This window comes from Canis lupus, chromosome 38 (genome assembly GCF_011100685.1).
Source record: "Canis lupus familiaris isolate Mischka breed German Shepherd chromosome 38, alternate assembly UU_Cfam_GSD_1.0, whole genome shotgun sequence".
NCBI classification, from domain to species: domain Eukaryota; kingdom Metazoa; phylum Chordata; class Mammalia; order Carnivora; family Canidae; genus Canis; species Canis lupus.
Window position 1 is genome coordinate 11,954,908 of NC_049259.1, and position 14,402 is coordinate 11,969,309.

General features: G+C 37.3%; 1 protein-coding gene across 1 annotated transcript in view; it reads right to left on the minus strand.

The window, feature by feature from the left end:
• The window catches only part of USH2A (usherin), a 702,892-nt gene that overhangs the window by 215,470 nt on the left and 473,020 nt on the right, over positions 1–14,402 (minus strand). The window contains 3 exon segments of the mRNA XM_038586435.1: positions 1,100–1,302; positions 2,655–2,864; positions 14,104–14,267. Coding sequence (XP_038442363.1) covers positions 1,100–1,302; positions 2,655–2,864; positions 14,104–14,267 — 577 coding nt within the window.

The window sequence follows — 14,402 nt, forward strand, 5'->3', positions numbered from 1 at the left end:
TATAAAATTTGAGTTTCTGAAACACTGTTTTTATCATTCATTTCTACATCTGGCCTTATTACCTTTTATATCCTAGCACTGTAAGAAGACTCCCAATTCCTTGGGGAAAAGTTCCTTGTAAATGCCTTAGTTGTCTCTATATTTTTTTCTCTTGTGAAGGTCAGTAGATCTCAAAGAGGTCTATGAGTTGGATCTCAGATGGTCAATGCACTCTGAAACTGCACTCTTAACTTCTGTCATATAATTATATACATGTTTTTCTAGGGCAGAGTGCCCTAGAATTATAAAATATAAAATAAGTATCAGATTCTCAAAGAGGTTCAAGGGCAAAAAGGTCTAAATACAATTCTTCTCACATAGGTGAGGGTTGCCACACATGTAGTAAAACCCTTTAATATATCTTGCCTGCCGGACATTCATTTCTGTTGTCTCGTTGCCTTGAGAATCACAGAATGCTAGAGTTGGATAGAATGCTTCAAGTCATAGATCCATTACCCTTGCCTGATCCTAGAGACCCGGGATCGAGTCCCACGTCAGCTCCCTGTGTGGAGCCTGCTTCTGCCTCTGCCTGTGTCTCTGCCTCTCTCTCTGTGTGTCTCACATGAATAAATAAATAAAATCTTAAAAAAAAAAAAAAAAGCATCCATTACCCTTAAAAAAAAAAAAAAAGGATAATTTGCCCTAGACAGATTATGTAATTCCTTGGAAGTTATTAAATTAGTAAATAGCAGAAATAGGGATAAAAAAAAATGTCTCCACATTCACAGGCTGATTCTGATTTTGCTATCAGTAAAAGAACCAGGCAGGACAAAGGTAAGCTGCACGGTAAGATTTCCTGCAAATATATGACTTGCCCCATTTTGCCGGTGAGAATATCATCGCCACTGCTTTCCATATTACGATTATCTTCTCTCCAGAGACGCATATGTTTGCCCACAGCAAATAGATTTAATCCTAATCATTTCCCCTCTTTTCTCTCCCCTCCCCCAGTACATAAATAATCTGTAACCAAGACGGAAGGTATCCACTTAGAGACATAGCCCAGCATGTTTTATTTAACATACCTATAAGCTTAACCATCAAAAAACAGTGTTCTAACCTGAATGTCATAGATAGTGAAGGGAGACAGGTCTCTCAGAATGAAAGACCCAGGCACATTCATTCCAGTCTTGTAGAGCTTATTATTTACATAGACAGAATATTCAGTGACAACACCATTTGGGTTTGAAGGAGATGTCCAGATGACACGTACAGCTGTACTGTTGATGATGACAACCTCTGGAGGAAGCATGCCCTGAGGCTCTAGAATTAAAGGAAGAAACTGAATAAACTCCAGCTGTCCCTGAAAAAGCACTTGTTAAACTAAATGCAGATTAGTATTTAGGTTTAGCAAAGGGTTCGTTGCTTATCTGCTTTTCTCTGATGAAGTTATCACAGTCTGTAGTCCTCTGTAAATTGGCTTATTATACTCTCAGTTAGAAACCATAAGAATTGGTGGTAAAATGCTTTATACCACCAGCATAGTGCTAATCTTCAATACTATGTGACCAGTGGGATATGATGATAAATTATTCACCCATCTGCAGCACTAACACATATCTATTATTTGTCTCTTTTCCCATCCTTTCACTCCCTACCTCCCAGGGAAAGAAAAAAAAAAAAAAGGAGGGGGGGGAAAGAAAATTTGCTCCTTAAGCAAAAAATAAAACTCAAATACATTGAGGCTGAGGCTGGTGGAACGTAAAAAATCATTTGATGTTACTAGCTTGTAACTCAAGCAATATGAAGCAATAATGCAATATTGTCATTATGTAAATGATTTTGAATGTTGATTACCATAGGTAATGATGAAATCTAACATTAGGAAAAAAATCTTGCTTGGCGTTAAATTACACAATTATTCAAGCATGTCAGAAATAACTATGCAAAGACCTATTTTTATCATAAGAACCCATCTTAACTAGTTGAAAAATTGTCCTTGTGATCCATTCTATTTTATAAACAAAAGGTGTCGACCTTTGGCACCGCAAAGGGAAATGGGTTCCACACTTAAAGTGCTCTGCTAATGACCTGGAACACTTGCTTGGGAGGTAATGATATTATAATGTTTATAATGAGACTTTATAAAGCCAAAAAGATTAGAAAGACCATTCCAAACACATTTCAGATTCACAAGTTGCTTCCCTTGCTTCCTCCCCCTTGCTACCTGGCTTAGAAATGAGTCATAGGCAATTTTTCTCAGTGGCTGAACTTCCACCTCCCATTTCTGGTGACTCAGGGAGAGCCCTCACTGTGCCTGGCTGTCTTTTTGAAAAGCATAATGAGAGCAAATCTTAAAAAAAAAAAAAAAAAAATGTTTCCAAATGTCACTGTTTATTGATGTGAACTCAGCTCCAAACTCAGCATACACTGGAAAGAACAGGAACAAACTGGGCTAATATCCCATTATTAGAGCCTTGCGCTGCTGTCTCTAAGGGACCCTGTATTGATCTGCCACCTGACGACAGCAAGCACTTAAGCATTTTAGCCCCAACCCCCTTCCCTCCAACACCGGAAATTTTATAATGGAGGGAGGACTGATCTCAACCTCTGCAAGAATCAATCAATTTCATTTGCATCTCTGAAGCCAAGTGTCCCTTGAAATCTGGACTCACCCCCATCGAAAGTGGTTGCGTGCAGTACTTCGCCACTGATGCTGTGGACTCCATTGAAGACAGAGAGAAAAATCCGATACTCTGTGTTTGGATTTAAGTGGCTGATGACATGAGAGTTTACATCTGGGAGGATTTTGAGAGATTCATTTGAGGTAGCAGAACTCCAAAAAAGTGTATAATATTCAACATCACCTTGTAGGTCTTGAAAGGCTGTTAACAATAAATGCAGGATAGTGTAAATGTGGCTGATCTAAAAGAGTCTCTGGGGGAAAGGACAGAGGATAAACTTTATCATCAGCTGTTTCTAGAAGGAGAAAATGGAAAGCTTATGGAAACTTTTTTATGATGGCATTGGTTTTTATTTTTTTTTATAACAAAGTCGATTTTCTTTCCCTCACTCCATGATTAATGGCATAGAGACTTATTTTTATAGGAAAATAAACTCTTAACATTTCCTTTAAATATTGTATTTATACTACTTACAGTGTTTCAACTAGTCATCAGAGCTTTAATATAACAGTTGTAAAAGGAAACTAAGAGTAAAATAAAGTATTCAAAACATGGGACAGCCTCCATTTCTAAGTAACATCATTCGATGTTGAGAGAAGTCTATGCTAATGCAAATCAGGGCATTTCCTGACACGGATCCCAGAACTTGAGGCATTTTGAAAACTGCTAAATGTTACCTAAAAGAATATTAGACAGATATCCTGTTATGTACACTGCTGATGTAGTAGAGCGATACAGCATGCTCTCCTTTAGGATTTGCTCAGTAGGATCCCAGGATGATATCTGAATTCTTATTAAGGTTCTCATTCTTTTCGCCTAGTTTATTGTGATTCTATGATGTAGACAAACGCTTCAAGGGTGCCCAAATCAATCACTTCCTGTCTCACAAATATAACTCATCAATTCCTCCACCATTATCCTTTCAAAGACTGGTGTACTGTTTTCTTTTTCTGCTTTTACCTGATTGTTCCTCTTTTGCCCTAAGTTCTGCTTCTCATTACCTTTCTACAATGACGCTTTAAAAAGAAGACATAAAACAGCTTAGATAAGCTTAGATAAGAAATATTTTCTTAGATAACAAATAGTATAGGTAAACTATAGTATACTCACATTATAATACTTACATTAGTATTATTTTTAAAGACTTTAAGCAGAAACTATTACCTTGGTTCATGTTAGGATTGGGCAGTGGAATGTTGGTTTATGAACCTCCTGAAATTGTACGTCAAAGTATGCATCAAAATAGTTCAGTAGCACTAGTCCAAGGCCTGGGAAGAAAAGGTGGCATTTCTCTTTGTGGTTATTAAAGTACAGTGTCTCTGATATGTGAGATTGAAATGTATGGCCATGTGAAGAAATATGGCTTTAGAGGACATAAGACTTTCTTTTAAGGACCCCTTTTCATTAAGATCTTGGGGATCTCACATAAAAACTGAATGCTTAGCAGGGGCACCTGGATGGCTCAGCGGTTGAGCGTCTGCCTTTGGCTCAGGTCATGATCCCAGGGTCCTGGGATCAAGTCCTGCATCAGGCTTCCCACAGGAAGCCTGCTTCTTCCTTTGTTTATATCTCTGCCTCTCTCTGTGTCTCTCATGAATAAATAAATAAAATCTAAAAAACAAAACAAAACAAAATGCTTAGAACACTATTGCTTTGATTTTCATCTCTATCAATAGTCGAAAAAGTTCGGAATGATAGCATAGTTGAAAGAATTAATAGTAAGAGGTCTTTAGTGACAAATTTGGAAAACTCTGGGGATTAAGATTTTATTTTCTCTGATATCACAAAATCTAAGTGCCTTCAATAATGATGTCATGTTGTGCATTGGCAGGAACTGGTTATTCATATCCAGCAATATTTTTCCAGATGATACCAGTCAAGTATAGCCAAGTCATTGGTGCTATGAGTGTAAAAGTTTCTTCTTTCTTTAGAATTATTTTCTACTGGCTTACAATAGCATTACTTGTTAATTTATGGCAGCTGAGATATAATGGAAAGTGGACTAGATTTGAAGTTCATGTTGTATTTTAGTTTGTTAAGTGAAGATTCTGGTTAGAAATACAAGCCCTAAAGATATAATTTGATAAAGTGCTTTCAAACTCTACTGACAAATATAAATGGGTTTTACCTGGGTTATTAAATGTGCCTAATATCTCTTCCATCAAGTTCCAATCAATGTACGTATGTATATACATTGAAAATATTGTGGCTAGCACTGTAAGTTCAAAATGAGCAAAGATTGTATGTTGATATCTGGATAAAATTCCATTACATGCCCATTCTTAGCCATGTACCATATGTCAACCCATCTGAAACAGAACAAAATCTATTGTCCCTCAACTGATAGAAAAATGTGGCAATCGATATAGAGATCTTTATAACCAAAAACAGGCAGCATCTCTGGGCAATAAGTGCCAGATTTCTGCATTGTCCTGTCTCTCACCAACATCTGCTTCACCATTTCTTTTTCCTCATTCATTTAGACATTTCAGTGCAGAGTCCAAAACAGAGAAAAATAGTAGACATGTATTATATCTTAATATCCTAGTCATCCTATGAGAAGTTCTGGGACCAGTATATGAACAGTAGTATGCTTTTTCATTGTTCAAACAGGTTTTTAAACTTCAGTGGGCTCCTCCCAAGTCACTGAATTGTCTAAGAAACAGAAGATACATCCTCAGTTCAATAGGCCAGCACAAAATTAAAGGCTGCTGACCTTGAGTCTATCTCTGAGAGAAGAATGCTGTTAGAATCCAAACAGCTGGAATGAAGAGCCAAGTAAATTTCACCCTCCCCGCATATTGGCAAAAACTAAGCCTGAATATAGTTCTCTTTTTTTTTAAAAGAGAAAAACATTAAGTTACAAGACTTTTTCATAGTCCAAGACAGGGAAAACATTGTCGAGAACCTTCAAAAGCATATTTGTGTGTGTGGGTGTTACTTCTCTGAGAATGAAATGGAAGCTTTAGAAAACATTTGCATTGTGTTTTTAAAAATAACAAAGGGGACATTCCTTTATGAAAAAGAAGCCTCTATGGACATGTACCTATAATCATGAAAAGGCAGATATGATTACAAGGATGTTAAGTGATGTTGCTTAAATAAGAAAGCAATGGGAGAATTAAAATCTGCATGGAAAGTAGAAAAAAGCAGATTAAAAGTGCACAGTAGGAAAGAATAAAGAGGAAAATGACTAAGAAGAAATCAATGAAAGTCAGAATTATAGATACTGAGGACAGAGAATAAAAATATCTAATCAACTTGAAAAACAAATAGAATAAATAATCATGGACATAAATATCCCACAAAACCTGACCCAGCATAAAGGTTTATGTCCATAAATTGAATTAATTAATATAGTTTTGATCAAAATAATGGCAATATATCCAAACACAGACTGTCATGGAACATTATAACATTTCAAAGGTAAGTAAGCTAAAAATTAAAAGATCAACTACAAAGGACAAAAAGGCAACTTGCAGACTTCTCATACAGAACTTTCAATGTTAGAAGACAATGGAATAATTTCATCAGATTCTGAGGGAAAATCTATTGATCCAAGAATTTCATACACATCTAAATCATTATTTATGTGTAAATACAATAGACTTTCTTATTTAGAACAAAAATTTTAAAATATGTATATATATATAACTAATAAAGAGTTAATGATTCATTGAATTTATTTAGCTTTAATGATAAAGTGTTCCCTATAATGCTATCCAGAAGACAGAAAAGGTGAATCCAGATCCAGAATTTGAGATTGGGAAAGTTAAAGAATTGATAATTAAAATGGAAACTATTTAGAGAAAATAATTATGTAAAAATAATTATATAATAATTTATAAACCAAATATTGAAAATGGCAGTGAGAAGGTAGAGGAAAGTAACAGTACACTGGATTCTATGTCGTACAAAAAATAGAAAGTGATGGGAAAAAAGAACCCACCCATAGCATTAATAGGACAAATAGCAATTTAACTTTAGAAATCACTAGAGAAGATAAAAGCATTCACCAACACCATGTCTTTTTTCTTTTTGTCAAATAGTCAGAATATATTTTCTGGGCTCCTTGCAGCTGGGTGAGGTTATATGGCCAATTTGGGCTATTTTTGGAGCAACTGACCATCTCTGATTATCTTTAGTTCTCTTACCTGGAGGACTTCAAGGCCCAAGGGAATGGTGGATCCACTAGATGGAAGGAGCCAAGGTCCTTAGGTGACACCAGAGCAATTAGAAAGGGTAAGAAGGAATTACAGAGGTCTCAGGTTTAGGGTTTTGGTTTCTGTGCGAATCCCATTACATAAAATGAAAAACATAGGAGTAATTATAGCACAGAGGATTTAATACTTGTTTCACTTGAGACTTCTTGAATTTGAAGTGTTTTCGTGACAACCAGGTGGGCTTAGAAATTAAAGTGTGAATATTTGAGCTATAGTTCTATGATTTGGAGCTATACGTGCTAGCTTGTGTTTGAAGCAACAAGAAAAGATGAGGATTTCCTATGAGGTTAAATTTGCTTGGGTACTCTAATCCTATTATGTACAACCCATATTTTATGGATCACATAAATTTATCTGAGTAAAGGTGTTGCTCTAACTGTAGAAGAAGTAGGTTATAACCTCTGGACATAATTTTTGCTATTAAATGCCATTTTGGGTGGTAATCTCTATATATTGGTCAGAAATGTGATCTTAGCTGTAGCAGATTCTCAAATATACAACAGTCCTTTCTCCTTTGTAATAGATTCCCAAGTAATTTAAAGCAGTTGTGAGGTGGGCTAGCTGAAAGTCCTCGGCTACAGCACTTACATGATGCTCTCCTTATATGCTGCTGGATTATTTTTAAAGATTACTGTTAAAATCAATTACGTCCTCTGGATATTTAGCATCTATATTAGGGCCAGTCAATGATGGTCCATGGGCAAAATCTGGCTTGTAGGCCAAATGTGGCCTGCCACCTGATTATATATAACCTGCAAACTTAAAATATTTTTTACATTTTTAAATGGTTTGGAAGAAAATCAAAAGAATAGTATTTTGTAACGTGTGAAAAATATATGAAAAATTTATCTCAGTGTCTATAGTAAACTGTTACTGGAACACAGTCCTGCTTGTTTAAGTGTCATCTATTGATGTTTTCATGCTACAGTGGCAAAGTCGAGCAGTTGCAACACAGATTATAGCCTGCAAACCCTGACGTATTTACTATCCGGCTTTTTAAAAAAAGGTCTGTGGTCTGATCTAGAGCAATTATAGCAAACCACTCCATTTAATAGATGTCCAAATTTGTCTAGAATTGAATTCTTTAGTCATGTCTCTTGTCAGCAAGCTCAATGGGAGGGGGCAATTTTGTTCAAATGTAAAAACTGGGAAGGATCCCATTAAGGTTTTTTTTATAATAGAAGTGTGTCCTGGGACACCTGGGTGGCTCAGTGGTTGAGCATCTGCCTTTGGCTCAGGTTGTGATCCTGGGGTCCTGGGTAAGTCCCGCATGGGGCTCCCTGTGGGGAGCCTGCTTCTCCTCTGCCCATGTCTCTGCCTCTTTCTGTGTCTCTCATGAATAAATAAATAAATAAATAAATAAATAAATAAATAAATAAAATCTTAAAAAAAAAAAGTGTGTCTTGCTCATAGATTCTCAAATCAGTGTTCAGTTTCCCAAGTTCTATGGTGCAGAGCTCTGTGTCATCAACTAAATACTTCTTAGAAAATGTGAGGAATCAAAACTACTTCTTTGGCCGACTCAGTCGGTAGAGCATGCAACTCTTTATGTCTAGTTGTGAGTTCGAGTCCTATATTGGGGGTAGAATTTACTTAACAACAACAATAGCAAATTTAAGTCAAACTACTTCTTGAGAAAATTCTTTACTCTGCAAGAGTGTAAAATTGCTCACATAAAGAAGTGGGAAGATCCTCTTGGACAGTGATCTAAGCCAGGCTCCTTATTTTCCCCAAAAATATATCTCATACCTTCTACCTAATTTAGGCATCCGTCAGAAACCAATAACTGTATTTTGGAACCCCCACACCCCAGCTACTTTAGTCTCTCGTTGTATTCCAGCTCCTATCAATAGCCTGCCAGAGAAAATTGTATTTAAAGGAAATTGTATATGAGATGTGTTAATTATTCATCATTTTATATTTAGCAATGAAAACAGGATAGATCACTTCTGCTCCTTAAGTGAATTGATATGGGCAAACAGGGACTGAGATAGTTAACGGAACTGTGGTAACCAAGAAGCCCTGATATAAAGTGACTTAAATAAAATTTAGATGTTAATTTACATCTCGCATAATAGACCCAAAGTGAGTGGATCAGTGTTCGATTTCCACAACCTAGGTTCCTTCTCTTATGTGGCTTTGGATCCCTTAGGGTGTTGTCCGTGACTGCAGAGTTAAAACTGAGAACATTGCCATGTCTACATCCCAGTCCACAGAAATTACGAAGAGAGAACAGATAGGCACGTACCCAGTGTTTTGTGACTATGATACCAAAAGACATATATTCTTTCACATTTTATTGGCACAACACAGACACATGGCCACCATTAACTTCAAGGCTGGTAAGTGTAGTCTCTAGGTTGATGGGCATGGGAAATGATGGGAAAGGTAAAGGCAGGGGAATGATGCTATGTAATGGTTGGTACTTTGACGTGTTAGTCAAGTCAGGTCATTATAAAGTGACATCTATTCTTTATCTTCACCTCACTTGTGGAAATGCTTTTAGCTGAATGCCATGCCCAAAGTTTTATTAGAAATGGCCTCCCAGGGGCACCTGGGTAGTTCAGTGGTTGAGAATCTGCCTTTGGCTCAGGTCATGATCCCAGCATCCTGGGATCGAGTCCTGTATCAGGCTCTGCGCAGGGAGCCTGCTTCTCCCTCTGCCTATGTCTCTACTTACATCTGTGGTCTCTCATGAATAAATAAATAAAATCTAAAAAAAGAAATGGCTTCATAATATTTTTTTATCTTTTGTAAAAATGCCTTTGAAAACACTGAGACAGGGCAGCCTGGGTGGCTCAGTGGTTTGGTGCTGCCTTCAGACCAGGGCGTGATCCTGGAGACCTGGGATCGAGTCCCACGTCGAGCTTCCTGCATGGAGCCTGTTTCTCCCTCTGCCTGTGTCTCTGCCTCTCTCTCTCTCTCTCTCTCGAATAAATAAATAAAATCTTAAAAAAAAAAAGAAAATACTGAGACATTTTAGAGACCGAGTAATACTTTATACCAATACTAAGTGATTCCTAAGTTCTAACATATATTAACTCATTTCATTCTTATCACAGCATTTTAAAGCAGTTATTACCATCCCCATATGTTGGATTAGGAAACTAGGATTCGAGGTTAAGTGGTTTGCTTGAGTCACAGGGCTAGAAAATCCTAGAACTGGGATCCAAACTTAAGTTTCCTTGATCCCAAAGTCTATTTCTAAAATCATCCCCTCATAAGGCTTCATAGAATTTTGTTATTTTTCTAGGTAGGAGCATTTGAAACAGTAAGAATAGATGGAATAGGGAATCACCCCTAGGAGAACTGGAGTGTGAAAAAATATGCAGGAAAGAACTTTGAGAAAAGTCTGTATTTAGGGGATCAGGAGAAGGAGCAGTTGTTGAGACACGATGGAACATCTCAATGAGGAGGGCCCATGACAGTGCCCACTCTACAGAGAAACAGAATGGGATGGCATAGAGAAGAGAACATTGGATTGGGTCATGAGGTGAGAAGGGCCTCAAGGGGATCATGGCAGTAGACTAGAAGGGAAGAAGGCCAGATTACAACAGGTGAACAAGTGAACAAGAGGGCAGCCCATGGAAAAGGCAAAGACAGCACGTTTGCTTTGATAACTGGAGTGACGGGAAGAAGAGTCAGGGCAAGATGTGCCAACGATGGTGGGTGCTTTTTAAAAGAGCTGACATTGGAAATTATTGATATGTATTGCCACCCAAACGATAAATTCAGACAAAGTCAGAAATTCTTCTAGTTACAAAATCTGGTGGTTTCTGATTAAGAGATCAAGAGGAGGTAGATGCCTTTTAGGCAGATTTAAACTCACTCTCCTAATGGTGACACCTTCATCCTTGATGAATTTTCCAGAGAGTTCACTGAGATATTATAATGCAGGAGTCTGTCATTCCTCATTGTAGTAGCAGTGCCCGGGACAAACAAAGTCATAAATAAATGTCTGTGGAAGAAAGGAAGGAAAGGAAGGAGAGAGAGATAGGTAGAAGAGAAAAAGAGAAAGAGGGGAGGCAGGGGAAAAAGAGGAAGGAGAAAGATGGAGAGGGAGGTAGATAAGACACAAGATGTGAACACCAGAACATTGTGGGGAGGTCTTGACAAAGTGAATAGCATTTGGATGATTCTTCCATTTTTTCTTCTGTAGCACCTTCCTCTCTCACTATGTCCAGTGTTTTCCTGCTCTGCTCTGGCCATGGATGATCTCTTTAGTGAAGGGACCTCAGGATGAATGCTCCCTCTCCACCGCATTCCCTCATGGGAATTTATTTTTTATTTTTATTATCTATCTATCTATCTATCTATCTATCTATCTATCTATCTATGTATCATCTATCATCTATCTATTTATTTATGAGAGAGGGAGGGCAGAAGGGGAGAGAGAATTTCAAGCAGACTCCATACTGAGCACAGAGCCCAACCTAGGGGTCTTGATCCTACAACCCTGAGATCACGACCTGAGCGGAAACCAAGAGTCAGATGCTCAACTGACTGTGCCACCCCGGTGTCCTCATGCTGTTTATTTCAGAGTGAGCAGTCAAAATAGGGAGGATGTTAATAGATCACTCAACAAAATGTCAATAACCATTGATGCTAAATGCATGAGAAATAGCTGAAAATTGAATGTCTGAGCCCTTAGTTTGAGTTTGGGAAGTGTGGCTTACTAGCTGTAACGTTGAGTGAGTCACAGAGCGCCAGTTTCTATCTCACAGGGCTTTTCTGAGAATTATATGAATAATTTAAGCAAAGGTGTTTTTTTTTATCCTCTTTTATAAAGATTTGATTTTTTTCCACTAATATAATTTATCTTCGTGGTATTTCATTTAGCCTAAAATATTTTCTTCCATAATATTTAATAGGTATAAGAACCTCCTATCTCTATAGGGACCAGGAAAATGGGAAGTGTGTGACTCGTCTAGAGGAAGCTGTTACTTGACCCCAAATGACAATATTCTCCAGCAATGTGAGAATAGTTTCACCCCAAAATTATTTGATTTTTCAAATTAATCCAAAAATCATAATCTTTATGTGAAATCTTCTGATTGTTAAATGTTGGCAAAATATTATTTAAAACAAATACTACAGTTGAAACAGTGTATGGTGGGCGGGCGAAGTAAATGTGGCCTGTACAGCTGCCAGTTTGCAATCTGAACCTTAAAAATGAATTGAAGGAATGTGGGGATGCTTTTACCTCATATGACATCACCTAGCAATGCAAAAGTTTAAAATGGGTGCTTCTAAAGTACTCGATGACATTCTTATTAATCTGTGTTTGGTAAAAATTTACCAGAAATTTGCAGCTATCAAAATGGTGTATATATGTGGAAGTCATAGTTAAGAAAGAATATGTGTCTTAAAATACCTTTCATGGTTCTTGTGAAAGGCAATTTTTAAAAAGTAGATATTTATGAATTTATCCAATTGACTTTCAACCTATAATTTTGTGCCTTTTAGCATATTCAACAATGTGCCAAATGTATCCTGGAAATCAAGAAAACAACATAAATTAAAATGGCAAAAAATAGGTGGCCCCATCACAGAGGAGTGACTAGTTAATTTACTTAGGCTAGCAGGTTGCACGAAGGAAGAAAATGATAACGCAACAAGCTTTCGGAGAGCTGACCCTCTTCTGAGAGTTAACCTTTGTGCTCACAAATAGTTATCTGAAATATTTCTAAGGTATGAATGGAAATAACAGCAGATTGCATTACCTACATCCCGAAGGTCAGAGGTTCAGATTACCAAGGTAATGAAACTTCAGTGAGCTGCTGCAGATCTATTAAGTTTGTCAGTTTTTATAAGCACGCTTACTTCAGGCATGCAATTATAACATAAAGGACCTATATTGGTGAAAATTCAGCAGCTGGATCTTAACAGCAGTATTCAAATGTCAGATGAGGGGGAGGATATCCACCTCTATGAGCAGGCTTTTAAGATGAATCAGGTGGTGAGGGTAAAGGAGCGAGGAAGAGGGAGGTGAGGGAAAATATATTATACATAAGAATCCATCTCCAGATAAAAACTTTGTATTTTTCCCAGAGGTGTCTCAGAGGGTAATCATAAGCATCAATTAACTTCTGTTCTTCCATTTAAATGGCTTAAGAGATCCCAATAGCAGTGACACAGATTATTAGAAACCTGCAACCTCATAAAAAAAAAAAACAAACCTTAGGGTGATAGTCTTCTGTTAAAAAAAAAAAATTGGTTTTGTAGTGGCAACATAGATCAACAGAACCAAGGCAGATTTTAATTTACCATTAATATCACGTAATACTGGTTTAATTAAATAATTAATTAATTAATTAATTAATTAATTAATTTTCATAATATTGGTTTTAATTTGCAATTGACAAAATATAACATGGAGACAGATTCCCTCGAATGTTCTGAATGGAACAGGAAGAATGTCTTAGGCTGTTAACAAAGCTCAGAGGCTGGATCGAAATCACATGGCAGGTATTTCCTAGCAGGTACAGTTTTCTTTCATAAGACAAACATTTTTGGGGAGGGATTTCCAAATCGGATATTTCTCAATATTTGTAATAGTCTAGCAAGTTTTGAATCAACTATTTGCCAGATCTCAAGTGGTGCCTGTAAGAACGGTTACAACTCATATTTCCATGATAAATTCAGTGTTGTTTTCTAACTGTGATCATGGATCACTACAAATTAACAGGTCTGCTGCTAAATGCTACTCTATTGACCAAGTGGATCTGAAATTTCAGTTTTTGTGTTTCTAAAGTTGCAGGAGCAGATTAGATCCACCTGTGAGCTCTTCTAACTAGCCCATAAACCTGTGTTCTGAGTGGGGTCAGGGCAAGCCTTCTGCATCATTGGAGCAAGTCCACTGGTGATGTCCAGGCTCCATTGGACAGAGTTGAAGACGATTCACTCGGAAAAATCCCTCACATTAGTGCCATTACCCAGACAATGGTTCTTGCTAATAAGTGATGAGCTACAAGATGGGGGGCAGAGCTTTCTGTGGGGAAGTGCACAATATTACATTCTATCAAATTAATTTTTCCAACCAAAAGAAGTGGAAGAGGGAGAGAAGGCCCAAGGATGCAGACGTAGGGAGAGAGTCTGCCTCTGAAGAATAGCACAGGCATCTGGGCTTTTTTGTTTTTATTTTTAATAGGTCCATTTTAAATTCATTTTGGTACTAATACGCTAAGGGGACGTAAAGACACGAGAAGCTTACTTACTTGGTTTAGCCCATGTCACATGGATGGCCGTATGGTTAAGAACAGTTGCAGTGAGATTGGCTCCCCTCTCTGGAAGACCAGCTAATGTTGTCACGGTAGCTCCTTGGCTCGGTGTGAAACCCACGCTGTTGTGTACAAAGACTTGATACTCATACGTCGTAAACCTTTAAAAAAAAAAAAGTCATTATCAATTTCTCTTTTACAGAAGACAAAACACATGCATGTCTTTTTCCTCAAAAAATACAGGATTTCTTTGTTACATCCCTTCGAAATGCACAATGTTCTGTTGCCCCCTACAA